The sequence below is a fragment of the Oncorhynchus masou genome, chromosome 2, assembly GCF_036934945.1.
Source record: "Oncorhynchus masou masou isolate Uvic2021 chromosome 2, UVic_Omas_1.1, whole genome shotgun sequence".
NCBI lineage: Eukaryota > Metazoa > Chordata > Actinopteri > Salmoniformes > Salmonidae > Oncorhynchus > Oncorhynchus masou.
The window spans coordinates 41540269-41558884 of NC_088213.1; the positions used below are offsets into that span (position 1 = coordinate 41540269).

At 40.8% G+C, this 18616-nt stretch overlaps 1 protein-coding gene across 2 annotated transcripts in view; it reads right to left on the bottom strand.

Annotated features, from left to right (window-relative positions):
* Positions 1 to 5806: 5806 nt before the first annotated feature.
* The window catches only part of LOC135504965 (cadherin-8-like), a 93077-nt gene continuing 80267 nt past the window's right edge, over positions 5807 to 18616 (bottom strand). Inside the window, exons 8-12 of one of the 2 annotated variants that reach the window (XM_064923950.1) lie at positions 14784 to 14920; positions 12668 to 12789; positions 11923 to 12040; positions 7984 to 8235; positions 5807 to 7850 (exon numbers count right to left, since the gene is read on the bottom strand). In XM_064923950.1, coding sequence (XP_064780022.1) covers positions 7369 to 7850; positions 7984 to 8235; positions 11923 to 12040; positions 12668 to 12789; positions 14784 to 14920 — 1111 coding nt within the window. In that variant the 3' untranslated portion in view covers positions 5807 to 7368. Of the gene's footprint in view, positions 7857 to 7983; positions 8236 to 11922; positions 12041 to 12667; positions 12790 to 14783; positions 14921 to 18616 lie in introns of both variants that reach the window. The other variant, XM_064923941.1, reaches the window with a different exon arrangement.

Consider the following 18616-nt stretch of genomic DNA (forward strand, 5'->3'; position numbering starts at 1 on the left):
GCAGTTGACATTTCCTGTTTTTTTTCTGCCTGCCGTTTACAATTTAGGTTCACAGTCAATAATCTTGATTGTAACATACTTTACTTTACTGGCTCAAATGTCAATGTGTTTTTCTTTCCAAGCAAACAGCAAAGACAGAATTCTTGAGGAAACACAGTCAGGCCCAAAATGATTGGCAACCAGGATAAAGATAATCAAAAATGACTGCATGAAATAAATAATAAAAATACTGAGCTATATGGTATTGTCATATTCTGACCTTAGTTCCTTTATTATGTCGTTATGTTAGTTTGGTCAGGGTTTGAGTTGGGGTGGGTAGTCTATGTTCTTTTTTCTATGTAGTATTTATGTGTTTGGCCTGGTATGGTTCTCAATCAGAGGCAGGTGTCATTCGTTGTCTCTGATTGAGAATCATACTTAGGTAGCCTGTTTTCCCCATTTTAGTTGTGGCTGATTGTTTCTGTCTCTCTACTAGACAGAACTGTTTCGCTTTCGTTCGTTCTCCTTGTTATTTTGTTTTTGGTGTTCAATGTTAATAAATTATCAACATGGACCACGCTGCATATTGGTCCAATCATACTCCTCGTCAGAGGAAGACGAATCTCGTAACAGGTATGCATTCTTTTGGGGGGGGTGAAAATTATATTATTTTGTACTCATATAATTGCTCAGAGAAAAAGATTCTGTATGCATGGCCTAAAAACTCTATTTTCATGTCATCCAACAAATGTAAACGCCTGGACATTGCTAAATGTCATTGGCACTTGGATTCGAAACATGTGCTGTGGACAGATGACGTGAAAATAGATGTATTTTGCCAGGTACACCAGTGGTGGGTTTGGCATCGAAAGAAAGATGCATATGAAGAAAATAACCCCATGCCTACTGTATGGTGGTGCTGAAGGAGATGGCCGACGTTTTACGATCCCGTAACCAATTGTGCTATTGTGTATGTTTTTTCAAGTTATTTGTAACTTATCTGTGTCACGCCTGCTTCCGATCTTCCCCTCGCTGGAGCTCGAGGGCACCAGGCTGCCCAGCTTTATGCGCTCCTGCCACTATCATTACGCACACCTGCCTTTTCTCATCATGAACATTAAAGATTTTGTACTCACCAGGACTCAATCACCTGTTTATTACCTCCCCTATTTTTGTCAGCTCCCCAGCTCTGTTCCCGCTGCAGCATTGATTGTCATCTGTCTTTGTGTTTCCCAGTTCTGACGCTGTTCCTGTCTTGTTGCATGTCTTTTTCAAATTAAATGTCAACTCCCCGTACCTGCAGCGTTGTTCCTTACAGAATGCAGCAGCCCACAAATGAAGCCTCGGTGAGTGCTGGCGGTTCGGTTGGTGGTGACGTCGGGTCCGGGGTGTGCCGCCGATGGAACCAGGGGTGCCTTAGCTGGATTGTCGGGCTTCCATTCCCTAGCTGGCTCAAGAGGCTTCCTTGCCCCGGTTGGCTCGGAAGGCGCCCCTCCCACGTCAGACCCCAGCCGCATCATCAGGTTTTTAAGCCCAGCCAGCTTGTCAGGCTGCTATGCCTCAGCCAGATCATCGGGCTCCCACAACCTCAGCGGGATCGACAGGCTCCTATGCCTCTGCCAGATTGCCAGGCTCCCACGCCTCTGCCGGTTCATCGTGATTTTACACCCAGCATTGCTGCCCAGCTTTACGCATTCCTGCCACCATCATTACGCACGCCAGCTTTCCCTTGTCACGCGCATCAGCGATATTAGACTCACCTGGACTCAATCGACTGTTTATTACCTCCCCTATATTTTCCAGTTCCCCAGCTCTGTTCCCCACTGCTGCATTGATTGTCGTCTGTCTTTGTGTTTCCCAGTTCTGACTCTGTTCCTGTCCTGTAGCATGTCCGTTCCAAATTACAGTTACTGTCAACTCCCCATACCCGTTTCTCTTCTGCAGCATTGTTCCTTACAATTTTGTACATAATGTTTCTGCCACCGTGTCTTATGACCGAAAATAGCTTCTTGATATCAGGGCAGCGATTACTCACCCAGTACTGGAGGAATTCCTCTTCAACAAGTCAGACGGGAAGGATTTACTCCTGACACCCGACAAGGCCCTCATCCCTGTCATTCGCAGGAGGAAAAGACAGAGATGTCGTGGACAACGGTTCGGGTGTCTTGTAAGGATCCGTCGCCGAGAGGGTAATCTACCTTTACCATCGGCCTTATTAGCCAATGTACAATCAATCGATAATAAAATAGACAATTTACGAGCATGTATATCCTACCAGCGGGACATTAAAAACTGTAAAATCTTATGTTTCACCGAGTCATGACTGAACGACGACCAGATTAACATACAGCTGGCAGGTTTAAGCTTTTTCGGCAGGATAGAACAGCGGCCTCTGGTAAGACAAGGTGTGGCAGCCTATGTATATATACAGTGCCTTGCGAAAGTTTTCGGCCCCCTTGAACTTTGCGACCTTTTGCCACATTTCAGGCTTCAAACATAAAGATATAAAACTGTATTTTTTTGTGAAGAATCAACAACAAGTGGGACACAATCATGAAGTGGAACAACATTTATTGGATATTTCAAACTTTTTTAACAAATCAAAAACTGAAAAATTGGGCGTGCAAAATTATTCAGCCCCCTGAAGTTAATGCTTTCTATCGCCACCTTTTGCTGCGATTACAGCTGTAAGTCGCTTGGGGTATGTCTCTATCAGTTTTGCACATCGAGAGACTGAACTTTTTTCCCATTCCTCCTTGCAAAACAGCTCGAGCTCAGTGAGGTTGGATGGAGAGCATTTGTGAACAGCAGTTTTCAGTTCTTTCCACAGATTCTCGATTGGATTCAGGTCTGGACTTTGACTTGGCCAACACCTGGATATGTTTATTTTTGAACCATTCCATTGTAGATTTTGCTTTATGTTTTGGATCATTGTCTTGTTGGAAGACAAATCTCCGTCCCAGTCTCAGGTCTTTTGCAGACTCCATCAGGTTTTCTTCCAGAATGGTCCTGTATTTGGCTCCATCCATCTTCCCATCAATTTTAACCATCTTCCCTGTCCCTGCTGAAGAAAAGCAGGCCCAAACCATGATGCTGGCACCACCATGTTTGACAGTGGGTATGGTGTGTTCAGGGTGATAAGCTGTGTTGCTTTTACGCCAAACATAACGTTTTGCATTGTTGCCAAAAAGTTCAATTTTGGTTTCATCTGACCAGAGCACCTTCTTCGACATGTTTGGTGTGTCTCCCAAGTGGCTTGTGGCAAACTTTAAACTACACTTTTTATGGATATCTTTAAGAAATGGCTTTCTTCTTGCCACTCTTCCATAAAGGCCAGATTTGTGCAATATACGACTGATTGTTGTCCTATGGACAGAGTCTCCCACCTCAGCTGTAGATCTCTGCAGTTCATCCAGAGTGATCACGGGCCTATTGGCTGCATCTCTGATCAGTCTTCTCCTTGTATGAGCTGAAAGTTTAGAGGGACGGCCAGGTCTTGGTAGATTTGCAGTGGTCTGATACTCCTTCCATTTCAATATTATCGCTTGCACAGTGCTCCTTGGGATGTTTAAAGCTTGGGAAATCTTTTTGTATCCAAATCCGGCTTTAAACTTCTTCACAACAGTATCTCGGACCTGCCTGGTGTGTTCCTTGTTCTTCATGATGCGCTCTGCGCTTTTAACGGACGTCTGACACTATCACAGTGCAGGTGCATTTATACGGAGACTTGATTACACACAGGTGGATTGTATTTATCATCATTAGTCATTTAGGTCAACATTGGATCATTCAGAGAACCTCACTGAACTTCTGGAGAGAGTTTGCTGCACTGAAATTAAAGGGGCTGAATAATTTTGCACGCCCAATTTTTCAGTTTTTGATTTGTTAAAGTTTGAAATATCCAATACATATCGTTCCACTTGATGATTGTGTCCAACTTGTTGTTGATTCTTCACAAAAAAATACAGTTTTATATCTTTATGTTTGAAGCCTGAATTGTGGCAAAAGGTCGCAAAGTTCAAGGGGGCCGAATACTTTCGCAAGGCACTGTATATTTGTAAACAACAGCTGGTGCACGAAATCTAAGGAATTCTCAAGGTTTTGCTCGCCTGAGGTTTAGTATCTCATGATAAGCACCTATATTCTTTGTATGTGTCTATATACCACCACTCCTCAACACTGGTGCCCCTCAGGGGTGCGTGCTCAGTCCCCTCCCGTACTCCCTGTTCACTCATGACTGTATGGCCAGGCACGACTCCAACACCATCATCAAATTTGCCGATGACACAACAGTGGTAGGCCTGATCACCGACAATGATGGGGAGGGAGGAGGTCAGAGACCTGGTCGTGTGGTGCCAAGACAACAACCTCGCCCTTAACATGATCAAGACAAAGAAACTACAGGAAAAGGAGGACTGAGCATGCCCCCATTCTTATCTGCAGGGCTCTTTGGTTTCCACATTTTTTCTTAAATTAATGTTGGTTAAGGGCTAAATGTAAGCATTTCACAATTTCATTTGATCTTTGATGCTATTTTGCTTCCACTGCTCCCGGGGCCCTTGTCAAGGCCAACGCTATCATGGACTTTACCCAGTACCAGGACATTTTAGCCAAAAACCTGGTTGCCTCTCCAGGAGGTGGACACTTGGCCACAAGTGAATCTTCCAGCAAGACAATAACCTTAAGCACACACCAAAATCCACAAAAAAATGTTAATTTACCACAAAATCAACATTTTGCAATGGTCATCTCAGTCTCCCAATTAAAAACCTGTGGCTGTCCATTCCATAAGCGCAGACAAAGGATTTCAAGGATATGGACAGATTCTGTATAGAGCACTGGTCTAAGACCCCTTCCAATGTGTTCTCCAATCTCATTAAACATTTTAGAAAACACCTCAGTGCCATTATCCTCACAAGGTGAGGTATTTAAAGGTAAAACAACATCTCTTTCCCTGAGCAACTGTATAGTATAGAAAAGACATAAAAAATACCAGATCAAATTTTCCCCAAAAAAATCTGCATACAATATAGCTCAGTATTTGTATTATTTATTTTATACAATGTTTTTGGCTTATTCTATGGAAGCCCTAAAGCAACATTGTTATTTTTTGAATGACTTAGTCATTCAAATGAGATACTAAGTCATTCGAGATACTGAGTTCATCCTTCCGAAGGTCGCATGTTCAATCCCGTTGGAAGACACTTGTTTGATGTTTTTGTTTGAACCATATCCCAAACCTTATCTATTACTTTCACCATTCAGAATGAATGCCTAAACTTAAGTGTAGGTTTTTGTTGTTGCCCTATCCAAAAATGTAAACCTTAATTTAAGCATTGAAAATGAATGAAAAATGATGCTGAGCAACTCCAAAACGTTTGGAGAAAAGTGGATAAACGTCAGAATCTGAAGTCAAATTGGTAAAACGTGAGATCTTGTTTTCCCCACTTACAGGCCCTATCAAAGAACTGTCAATGAATAATCATATCAGTGGATGGCATCAGTAAATGAATGATTGCAGCAAAGGACAAACACAACTGGCCCTGCATCACAAAACAATTAAGTCGTTCAAATGAGATACTAACTTGTTTGAACAAGATACCAAGGGTGCCAATAATTTTGGGTCTGACTGTAGGTTTTAAAACCAGTCAGTGCATCAACTGCCAAATAAATTTTTCCTAATTATAAGATATGTGACATGTTGACATATTGATATTGGTACTTCCTGATGCACAATGACGGACATACATAATTCAAGTAGGAACTGTGCAAAACTCTCTTATTCCAACCATCTTAGCTGCTGAAGAAAGCCAAACTCATTCAGCAGTATTTATAAAAATATATTTCACAAAGTAGGAAACAATACAGGGTATCTTAGATTACATTACAGGGAGTAAATAATTAAACATACACATTTATAAGCGTTAAAGCACAGTAGAAAATATGATCTGCATGTAAGACTATTTCATATATATTATGAAGTCTACTGAGAACTGCCATATACTGTATCAGTACAATTGAGTATGCACGCAGCTGTAGTGCCGTTTTAGATTCTCATATGCAAGAGCTAACGTGCATAGACAAAACCTACCACCTCAATGAAAGTTGTGGACATTATCAGTAACTCTATGTACATGTATTTTTTGTATAATATCATACAGTGTAGCACAATATGCAAGAGTCTGTATTTTATTTTTATGGGTTTTGTTACCCGTGGGTCCTAAATAAAATTGAGGGGTCGAATATTCACATCAATTAAATTATCCCAGCTATTGTGCTTATATGGTTACTGGTAACACTGTATACAGAATAATGATAAACAGTATACATTAATTGTATGTGTAAAAGTTCCCTTTCCGTCCAATATTTTACTATACAGTAATTCGTGTTCTCTGTATACTATATTAACAGCAATATCCAAACAACAAGTTCAGCTGTGATGAAATAGCTTCAGTGGTGGAAAGAAAAGTTGAGAAAAGGGATCATTCTAAACTCTCACTCACTTATAACCTGTAGCACAGAAACAAACGCAAATAAGAACAGATATATAAAACAAAAAATCATACAAATCATACAACGATAATGAGGAATCAACACGATCATTTTCAAAAAACGTGAATACAATTGTATTTAATGCTTGCTTCTGTAAAAAGAAGGCCTCAAAGTTTCTACATTTCTCTTTTTTTGTCTTTCGCTTTAGTCTTTTATAGGCTAATAATATTTGCAAACCACACTTGGAGCGTGTAAATACAAATAGTTGTATAAAGCAAGCCGTCTGGCTCAGACAGTTTATAAATGTGGCCACCTGGTATCAAATGATATCTAAACTAATTAATTTTGAAGCCAATATTGTAGTGGTTCTCATTTCGCTTTTTCAAATCATACATACATTCAACATTGTAATGTCGATCAAATATTGCTTTTTCTTTTAGTTTCCTATTTTATCTTTGATTAGCTGGGTGGTGGGTAGAGATCTGAGATGAGGGCCTCTCAGTAGTGCCATTGTTCTGTGGTTGAATCTCCACGTTGTCCAAGAAGGCTGTAAATCACACAATCCCTCTCTCTTCTTTCATCAGGCAACTACCAATAATCCAGGTCTTTATGCTTCTGTCAGTCACAGCAAAAGACAAATATCCAAAATACTGCTAGACACTCCACGACGGAATCTAAGTTACACTCCACAAGAATCATAGACCTCCTAATATAGACATTGTTAAGTTTGGCTCAACAATACAAAGCGCTTGATGTGATAGATGATGAACGTTATACTTCAATCTAAGAGTACGAAAGGTGGCCCCCTTTTTTAAACAGCTGTTTCTAAAAGCCGGCAAACCCTAGCATAATACACAAGTATGTGGACAAAATCAAAGGGTCTCTACAGATCAAAGGTCAAGTCTCCTTATCACTTTCACCCACTGAGTAGAGTTCCCCAAGTCTTCTGAAACGCGGACCCCACTCTCTGAGGTAGTCATAGTTCTGGTCTGAGTCTGAGGACGCAGTCTCGAGGGAGCTCAGAGACCCAGCAATGGAGCCCCGGCCCTCATAGCCATAGATCTGAATGGAGTCGTAGGGAGGGGCTGTGGGATCGTTGTCCGCCTCATGGAGTCTGACATTGATGAACTCATCCACGTCCACACCGTTAGGGCCACTACTCTGCCTTGGCATGAACTGCAGGTCCGGCTTGATATCCTTGCGGGGCAGGTAGCCATTGATTCCATCAGGGTTCTGCAGTGTGGCAATGTCAAAGGCCTCAGTGTCTTCTTCTCCACCCCCCTCATCGTCATAGCGGATGATGTTCTCCCTCACATCTTCGTCATCTTTGATGATAAGTGGCTTGTTCTTGTGTCTTCTAAGCGTCACAAACAGCACCACTATAACTGCCGAACAAGAGGACATGTCAAAGTCATGTGCTCACAAAGACAATGTTTGTAGAAGTTTACCAGTGTTGCACGTCTGTATTTTTCAGATGTAATCAAACGGTATAAAGTATCAGTATTCCCTTACCTAAAAGTAGTATTATGCAGGCCAGAATGGCAATCAAAGCTCCCATGCTGAGGCCAATGGGTAGAACATAGGCCTCCACGTTGCATGACTGGACGATTCCCTCCCTGCTGCATCCACACACCCGGATGGTCAACGTGTTAGTGCTGCTCATTGGAGGATTTCCATTGTCAGTCACAATTATGGGCAGAAAATACATCTCCTGTTTCTGGCGCCGGAAGGTGTCATGCTTGGCTAAAACACTGATGGAGTTGTCTGTGGGGAGAGAAAGCAGTTGTAAACAAAAAAAACAAATTAGCTTCCGTTGAGTAAGAGTGTGTATTTTTGTAGTGACAAACCAAAATGTTTTGCAATCCAGTAACATTTTTTTTTTTTTAAATTTGGGTAATTCCAAATTGACGATAGAAAAACAGCATGTTGCATTGGCCTGCCATTTGGTCTCGCGTGTATACTCTGCTGATGGCTTTCAGTCACCTTCCTCCTCACCATATTCTAATAGCAGAACTCTGTTAGCGATTGAATCCTATTCTGTCACACCCATATTAAGATGTGGAAATGAAGAGACGTGAGTGCGGCACTGACTTAGAAGATGGTACGAGGCAACTCCGAGAGGTGCCAGGGACTCTTTGATGAGACTTCTGTGAGCCCTGTGTTCATTATCTAGCTAATAATATCCACTCACCCACATATTGTCAAACACTTTTATTCCTGTAAGAGTCTACTCAAGTTGGTGTAACGAAAAAAATAGCAAAATGATTTCACGTGAAGTTTCATATTTGAAATCATGTGAAAACGTGCTTTTGGAACACATTTTTTTTTTTACACGTGATCACGTCAGCACGTCATACATGTCATATTATCACATGTAGCCATTACATGTTGCCGAATGTTATCCCAATAACTTCACATGAGATCACGTGATCACATGAGAACGTGTTTTTGGGAACACTTCACGTGTTCACATGTGAAATGAATGTGCTTTTTCTACAAGGGCAGTTCAATTGTCTACCCTCTGTCTGAGCATGCGTGACAGAGAGAGACGTGAAACATTAGCATTCAAGCCTGAAGGCCCACGTTGACTCCGATGCTTCCTACAGTCGTGTTGGCTGGATGTCCTTTGGGTGGTGGACCATTCTTGATACGCACAGGAAACTGTTGAGCATGAAAAACCCAGCAGCGTGACAATTCATTCAGTTAGACAACTGACTAGGTATTCCTCTTCCTCTATTGACCCACTCAAACAGATGCATCTGGTACCCACTACCATACTCCGTTCAAAGACACTTCAATCTTTTGTCTTGCCCATTTGCCCTCTGAATAGCACACATACACAATCCATGTCTCAATTGTCTCTAGACTTTAAAAAATCCTTCTCCTCGCCTTCATCTACAATGATTGAAGTGGATTTAACAGGTGACCTCAATAAGGGATCATAGCTTTCACCTGGATTCACCTGTTTTGTACAATCGGTGTATGTCTCTGTTGGTAGAGCATGGCACTTGCAACGGCAGGATTGTGGGTTCGATTCCCACGGGAGACCACTACTGTAAGTTGCTTTGGATAAGAGTGCCTGGTAAAATGCTGGTTCCTATCGTGTCAATCTTAAGTGCACAGCGGTATCCCATTTATCACAGTTAAAGCCTGAAAAGCTTGTGTGCAGTAGGATATCCTAGCTGGCTGACCCTGGCCCTGGCTAACCCTATCCTCTCCACAGCACATATCCTCTCCACAGCACATTCACTGCAATTAGAGTCACCGTCACAAACAAACCAGCACAAAGGGTCAAAGTTCAAAGGGTCTGCTACTCTTCACTGGAGTGGCTTTGCCTGCTCTGTGCAGGTGGAAATAGTCATACAAGTGCTGTGCCTATATTTCTCATGTAGAATACTGACACTTCAAAACAGCTAGATGTAGACATTTTTTAATATATTTGTATTTATTTATATTTTATGTATTTATTTTATTGAATATCCAAAACATACAATATACTTGCAGTGAAGCCGCTCAACAACTACATGATACCAGTCATCCAACAGATTCCCATTCAGAGCGACACACAGAAGCAATGCCCTGCTCAAGGGCACGTTGACAGATCTCCCACCAGGCCAAAAAATTTGAACACGAACCCTCCAAGATCCCCCCCCCCCCACAGTTCCCCAATAGCTGTCCCTCAACCATTCGAGACCCCTCCCACAGTCCCCCCCCCTAAGAAGAAAAATAATAAATACAAAATTTAATTAATTCCATTCCCCACCCCCTAGAACCCCTCCAATGCTCCAACAACCAAGAGAACAAGGTAAAGAGAAAAAAGAAAAAGGCTGAAGAAAACAGCAAACAATGAAAAAAAAATCTACAAAAACATTCTAAAACAAAGGACATCAAGGACAACTAAAATCATAACAGCAATGCCAACTGTATATGTTTGTGTGCATGTCTGGCACTATTACATGTGTTCTTGTATGCGTTTATTTGAATGAGAGTGTGTGTATATGCATGTGTACAAACACCTGCACGGCATCAGCCTCAGCCTCAGCCAAACCGGCATAAGCTGTAAAAACACTGCCCCTCAGTGTCATTCAAACTGACTTTTTATTATGTTTTTTTAAAACTAAAAAAATAAACATTTATCTTTAACCATCATTCTATCTCCCGCACAGCAACTTCACTCCCACTTGTCTCCAATTCCACATCCCAACCCTCAGCTTCCCTCAGCCCATCCTATCTATCTCTGCTGGCCACCCACTTCATGTTTCTACTCAACACATACCATTCAACTATGCTGTGATGTTTAACGTACAATTTCAATCTATCTAATCGAACAGAATCCACAGATTGCGAGTTGAATATAAATACTTTTCCCTTTTCAAACATCTTTCCCATAAATACAGGTATTTTATCGACCAGCACATTTGAGTTCAGCCATAATATTTGTTCTATCTTTTCAGGGGGATGAAATTGTAGCCAGCTCTGCAATGCTTGTTTGAGAAAGAGAGATACTTTGGGGAAAAAAGTATCATTTTCAATTAATCGAAAATGAGACAAGGCAATCAGCACAAAGGCAAAAAGGCCATTTTTAAACAATGGATGAGATTTTCTTAGTAATCTACTTGAGAACCATTTAGGGTTTAAGTAAAACTTTTGAATGTAGTGATTTCTTACACTATCAAATTTTTGCTGAGAAAATGTGATTAAAATGTAAAAACCTGTTTATTGTTATTGATAAGTATATATGTGTATTAGTTGTAGCAGTTGAATTAATATCGTAATGATATCTACATGTGAAAATGTTGCTTCAATGTTGCCTGTGGTTTCTTATTTATAAATTCCTCTAGATTCAGCAACTTTTCCTATTTGTCTCTCAATACACCTGTTTCCATGGTGGTAGGTTTCCATCTAGATAAAAAGGCCGGTGCATTTAATGTCCTTATTCTATATTTTCCTTTTACTAACAACTAGACACAGCAGTTCCTCTTGCCTGCAGCCTTCGCATCAAAACAGTTGGACAGAACCAGATGAAGATTCTTTGCCCCAAGCTCTTTGAGAACATTATGCAACAACTTCAGGATGAGCGTGGGCTCTTCAGTGAGAGTAATGGAAAAGAGAGCGGGGAGGACGGGGGACGGGGGGACGGAGGATGGACAGAAAGCCTGCTAAACCAATCACCGTATTTAGCAAACAAATGTAGTGCCATCTGCCATGCAGCAACAGCTCAAGAAGTCACCCTACAATGAGCTGCAAGACTACCCGCAGACGATTTGGATTCAACTAATTTACTTCCTTTCAAAATGCACTAGGGAGTAAAGAATAGCTGATGACCAGGCTATTGCGCATCTGCTAACCACTGGGTCCGGTAATCCAACTAGATTTCATCTTCAATTGGACTAATATGCTGCAGGCTATAAGACATTTTTTGTAATTCAAAGTCACATGTTCTGTCCTTACCTCCGTTGTTTTTTATCGTGAAATTAGGATTGTTTAACATCTCTGGGATGAGGCGGTATTCAAAGTAGTGTCCCTGTATTGGGTCATCCTTGTCGACAGCACTGACTGTCTGTATCACCTGTGGAAACACAGACAGAAAGAGAGGAGCCCAATACCATTAGAGAGATAGGTCATCCATTACTTTTTTTTGCCACCACAAAAAGCCTGACCGTGACATTGGCTAAGAGAAAATGAAAAATATCCTCCATTCATTCCAGGAATTTGAGATTGTTATCAATGTGGTGCTGTCTCACCTGGCACACTTTTGGTTTCTGGGTTCATCTATTTACCTGCCATCATAGTTATTATCAAGCTGTATGTCTGTGATTGATTAGAAATGAGAATTCAGCTATCTCGGTCATTGGTCTTTTTTTTAATTATTGTAGTCGACTGAATGAATAGGATTGATGTGAAGGAGAATGCAAAGCACTTGTCCAGAATTTTGGCCAGAGATCCATTGTGCCATCTGGAGGAGGACATGAAAGACAACTCTGAATTATGATTCACTCTGATCAATTCTGACTGCTCTCATTTTCCCTCCGTCTCTATGTGCTGTGTCAGGGGAGGAGAGTGTCTCAGAGAAAAGCCACACTCCTGCCTCTGTACTTTCCCAGTGAAATAAATAGGCTATAATTCACCATGGCTGATCATTACGGAGGAGATGCAGGGGGACACGACAATAGCAGCCTTGATGAATGCCCCCTACCTGGCCAGGTTTGCCATTTTCACAGAGGAAAGCCTCGTATTCCGTCGCAAACTCTGGGGCGTTGTCATTTATGTCCAGCACTCGGATGGCCACGGTAGCCCGTGATATCTGGCTGTGGTTTCCTGATAAACAAAAAACCCAACAACAGACAATGAATACAATGACATTGGATACTATATACAGCGGGAAATTAAATCCCAGGTAAATTCCGTGACCCAGATTTTTTTTCTCCTTCTGTTATTTAAAAAAAAAATCCCCTTGGCTCATAGAAAGCCACATCAATCTGAGTTTTAGCTAATATCAAGAATGCAAAACAGAAGTGGTGAGAGAGAAGAAAAAAAACACATTCAAAGTGCTTTTGAAATCCCCTGAACACGCTCATGTTTCATGCATGAGGGTTAAAACAAATGCATATTAATGAATCAACGGGAGCAGAAGTCTAAAAAGATAATAAAGGGCAATTTAATTAGATTTGATTTTTATTGGGATTATTCATCGCCCATAATTGACAGTCCCTTTTGAGATAAATGATTGTGTTTAATAAGTGTTGCAACCACTAACTTGCAGCTAATAATTTGGTCCATGGAGCAATAGATGTCATTCTGGCTGTTGACATCTTTCCTCTTGTTGTATGTTTGTGAGACCATACACATAGCTAACATTCAAAACAATGATGTGCATGATGCATGTTGTCACATAGAAAACAGAAAAACAGAACATGGTTTTGAGATATAACACTGCAGCAAATGGAGGATTTTACACTTAAGAATGCTTCAGGACAAAATGCCCAGTGGTGAGCATAAGAGAGGAGAGAAAGAGTGGGAAACAGAGAGAAACTAAAATAGACAGTTTGCTAGAAGGTGATAGATGGACAGAGTGGGGAAAAAGAGAAGTGTCCACATTTTCCTTGTGCTCTGTTAAAGTGACTTTCACTCCACCGCGGCAAGAATTGCAATCTGATTAGTCAGATGTCAACTGGTGCAAGCAGTAGAACGCGACACCGTTTGGGTGGCAAATGGCAATGGAATTGGACTGGGAACACATTTCTTCCTCTTCACGCCAGAGAGGATTCCTGCTTGGCTCCAATCCACCAAGAATAGTAAACAGACATATTTATTTTGGTCAATTCCGATTAAGTGCGTTCATTGATGCTGCTGTTTTGAGTCACAGTCACTTTCGCATAAGTCATGAAAGGCACAGTGAAATGTCAAACACCAGACATGACAAAAACTAGCATGAATATCAACAGAGACGCATTGCATTTACAATAACATGCCATGAATGTATGCTCTATAGCATAACTTTGATATAAAAAAAACGGGGATATTTTTTTAATTTTTTTTTATTGCTGTGACAATTAGTGTTTCCCTTTGATTAAGAAAGGCGAGGGGGAGCAAGTTACAAGTATTTTACATTTCTCATTTAGGGTGTGCACTACATTTTATAACAACATACAGTCCCCCTGAAACAATCTGTTATGCAAATAAAGTTTTACATATGGGTTGAGTTGTTTGTTGTTCTACCTCGAAGATGTTGTATAGTCAGTCAGTTTCCTGGATCACAGATGTTCCTGTATCTGTAATGGATGCTGGCTGTGGTGCAAACAACGTTGGCGTTTGTGTTTACAGCTGTTAATTTGATACTTCTTAATGTACTCGCACGTCCACAAATTGACTACTGAGCTGTATCACACTCTATGGTCATCAACATGAGATAGGTTACAAGTGCAGGACTATTTTATAGAGGACTAGGAAGGCCGGTCACTCCTTTGTTGGAGGCAAGAATGAAGTTGTTCAAACTGGGTTCGTAAACAGATCTGAATTTTTAATTTTTAATTTATTTTAACTTTATTTAACTAGGCAAGTCAGTTAAGAACAAATTCTTATTTTCAATGAGGGCCTAGGAACAGTGGGTTAACTGCCTGTTCCGGTTACTAGTCCAACGCTCTAACCACTAGGCTACCCTGCCTCCCGAATGTTCACAAGCAGCTGTCCCCCCCCCCCCGAGTTGACACTCGTCCTTCATCATTGCATTGATATGAAGAGGATATTGCATTTTGTTAATTATGTAGTAGACCACAAACAGTGTAACATTTTCTATTGGACATGTTACTTACTGATTTCAGTGGCTGTTACTGTGATGTTGTGCCACATATCTGTCTCTCGGTCCAGTGGTTTGGCCAACGTGATCTTCCCATCGTCTACGTTCACATTGAACTGCCTCTCCAGATCGGTGTGGCGATCAATAAAGTACCTACACAAATAGAGAGAATCATCAGAAGTTCTACATGCAGCACACAGCTGACCGTTCTCGACGATGCCTTGGGTGCACTGACTAATGGAGACGTATCCATCAAGAGGTTCCTGTGGATGAATGTAAGTGAAAAGCAGTAGGAAGTCAATAATTATAATCGAAGAATGAATTACAGGTCTCAGATTAGCAGGAGAGGACATTCAAGCCGCAATACGGTTTAGGTGGTTCTATAAAAACTAAAGTGGACGTGAGTCCGGTTTAGTCTCCCAACAGTGGCTCCTTAATGTCCCCCTCCATACAAATATGTCATTAGTGACACTACCATCCTCCTTAACATGATCTCCTTTCCTTGTGACTTTACCTTGACCTCGTTTGAAAAACTTCACAGGGGTCATACTAAGGAGGGGTGGGAAAGTTACAAGATAGACGGGGTACAATGTAATGTTGCATTTAAATTCAAACCCAAATCAACCATCCTCGTTCACGCTGATGTCCCTGTTCTGTGGATTGAAGCAAGACAGAAGAGCATTTCAAGGGCAGAAACCTTATATATAATTCAACAACCTCACCAATAGCAACAACATGATGACACATTGACCATTAAAAAGCCTCTTAAAGGTAATATTTATGTGCATTTCCAAAATCATTGTGACTGCAGAACTGGCTTTGTCACAGTGCATTGTGTGGTGCCAATCTCTCAAACGCTTTCAGAAAGGACACACGTGCACACTTGGCATGTGAAAAACATGTTATTGGCATGGAAACAGTGTTATTTCTCATGTTTATTTGAATGCATACATTCAATATTTTTAACGCATTCATTGCCACACTTTGCATGTGAAAAACATGCTATCAACAAATGTGAATTGCCCTAAATTAAGGCTGCCAGTTAGAAACATCAAAGTCACCAAGAGCAACAAGGCCTTTAAGGTATATCATATGCATGTGAATGCATGCATTCAATAGTTGAATGCTCTCAATGCCACACAGAACATACATGGATATTCCTTTAAACTAAATGCCCCTCGCCTCGTTCAAAGCAAAATCCAAGTCAAAAGTTTAGCCAATGCCTTGCTTTTTCACTAATCCAATTCCCCAATGGTCTTTGCAATCCTCCTCCACCCACCCTCCCAACCCCATCTCCCTTCACACATGACCTTGGGTCTCATCCTATTTCACTGTGGAACTGCTCATCCCTATCAGCAGAGACCTGTTGACAGACATGCATTTCTGCATGAGAAAAAAATGGGAGAGAAAAAAACAAACAATGACAAAATAATAATGAAAACAAAGAGCTTACAGGAAATGAAATAAATAAGCCATTGCCCTAGATTCCAACTGTGGGAGACGTATTGAGCCATGACATTTCAATTTTTTTGGGATGAAATGGTGTAAATCCTCCGACGGCAGGCTGGAGGTCCAGGAGGACTCCTACACAGACACAGAGCACTTTCAAGACAGGCAGACAGTCCAAACCACCTGGGAGAATTCTCCAGGAGACGGAGTGGATTCCAGTCAGGCTTTGACAGCTTCACGTGGAGGGAGACCGACCCTGAAATGTTCTGCCACGTGTCAATCAAACTGACAATGTGATGTGAAAAGAATTAAAGCAAACACAATTATCAGATGTTCCATGCAAGAGATGGGTGCTGACTGTCAAAGGTGTGAGGATGTGTTTGGGAGCGGATCATTGGATGTGAATAATTCCATGCCGGGAAAGGACGACATAAAATAGCATCTCATACTTTCCACTCCTTCAATACTTGACTCAAATTACATTGGGCAGCTCTCCACCTAAAAACATATTTCTTGTTCAATCATATGACATTTATAACTTTTACACACTGTGTTAATATTATTTTTGGTTTGAACACTACATTTACTAAGCTGTCATCTGGGTCACAAAAAGGGGATGTTAGAAGTGATAGCTACAATTTGTGTTGGCTATAAGCCATAAAGCCAGTAATATGAGTGTGAGACAGAGAACAAATGCATTCATGACATTTCTGTCTTATATAAGGTCAGTAATTCTATTGGGAGGATCACAGATGTAGAACTAATTTTTCTGTCCTCCGCATGCTAACCAGCTCTTTGTAAGGACATATTTATTCCCGTTGTCCCTGAACATGTCCTGAACCTGTTTTCTACCAGAAAGCCTACTTGACATTACATTTTACATTCATTTTTCATAATCTCTTTTACATGACTCCTCGTATTAACATTTGCAACATGTCAGCTGTCAAGGTAAGTAAATGATGTAGCGGGGCCTGAAGAAAGGCAGACAAGCTTACACAGTCACCTGACAGACCTGGCTCTCATTACCCATAACCTTTTGTAGTCCTATGATCCTCTTCTAAACCCTCACCGGGTTCGGTGTTGTGTGCATGTCCCACTCAACTCCCTCAATGCACAAGTGTTTCTCTACATGGTATTTTGGGCAACTTCCTAGGTTAGCCATAACATATTATTAAAAGGCATCATCAATACCAGGTACTGGAATGATACCCTTGTTTGGGTCTTACTCTAGCCTTCAAAGCTATGGCGTAATGCCCAAAGTCTTGAGCATAATGATCATTCAAGACTAAAATCATATTCACAGAGTATGGGAAGACACTGAAGGAATTGTGTAGCATTTTATGAAGTCCACCTGAAACCTTGATTGAATGCATAAAGTATAGCTTGAGGGTTGAGGTCTAAGTGAGGAACCAGCCCAAAGCCTTTGAGTCATCCTGGTCAGACTGGGAGACAGTGAGTCATTTCGGTGTGAGGGTGTTTACTCACAACCTGGACTTAGCGGTAGACATAACATAGTAAATACAAATCTGTCTCCCTCCATTCAGTATGCTTTGTTACCTTTCATAAGGTATGTATACCTTTGTAGATGTCCATCATCCATTTCATATGATAGAGTACAAATTACAATTTGTATGATATGTTACAAATTATAATTCGTACAATATTAAGAATTTGCAATATGTTACCAGTTCTAATGTGTTGTTGCTAACGTTTGCTACAGTAGGTGGTTAGGTTGTTAACACGAACGTTAGCTTGGAGGATAATGTTATCTTGGCTAGGGGTTGGGGTTGGGGTTACGATTAGGGTTAAGGTTAGGAATTAGGTTAATGGGTTAAGGTCATGATCAGGGGAAAGGTTAGCTAACATGCTAGTAGTTGTAAAGTAGCTAAAAAAGTAGTAAGTAGTTGCAAAGTTGCTAATTAGTAAAAATGCTAAAGTTATCTGTGATGAGATTCAAACACTAGACATTTGTGTTTACCTGGTTACATCTAGTCTTTCAGATAAAGCTAACAATGTTCAGCCTATAACCTCTGTGATGGTCACAACATTGCTTACTATCACTCCATAGAGATGCACTCTATCCAGCAGCATGGTATGTCAAGGATAACGTTTGTCTGGGCATAAAAACAGTATAGGACTTCCATTGATTGTCTCTTCACGAGGTCTCTGAGAGACTACATACAGTTCTATGATGATGCATTATTACATATACAAAATCACACAATATAAATAGATACTAAATTGTCAGAAATTATTATATTATTACAAGAAACTCAATGAGATAAAATTGAAGACATTACACAATAGAAGTTACATTTTATAAAAGTAATACAATAAACTAAACTGGCAATGGCAATATTGTATGTCATGTCATGTGTGGTGAAAAGCAATTGACATACA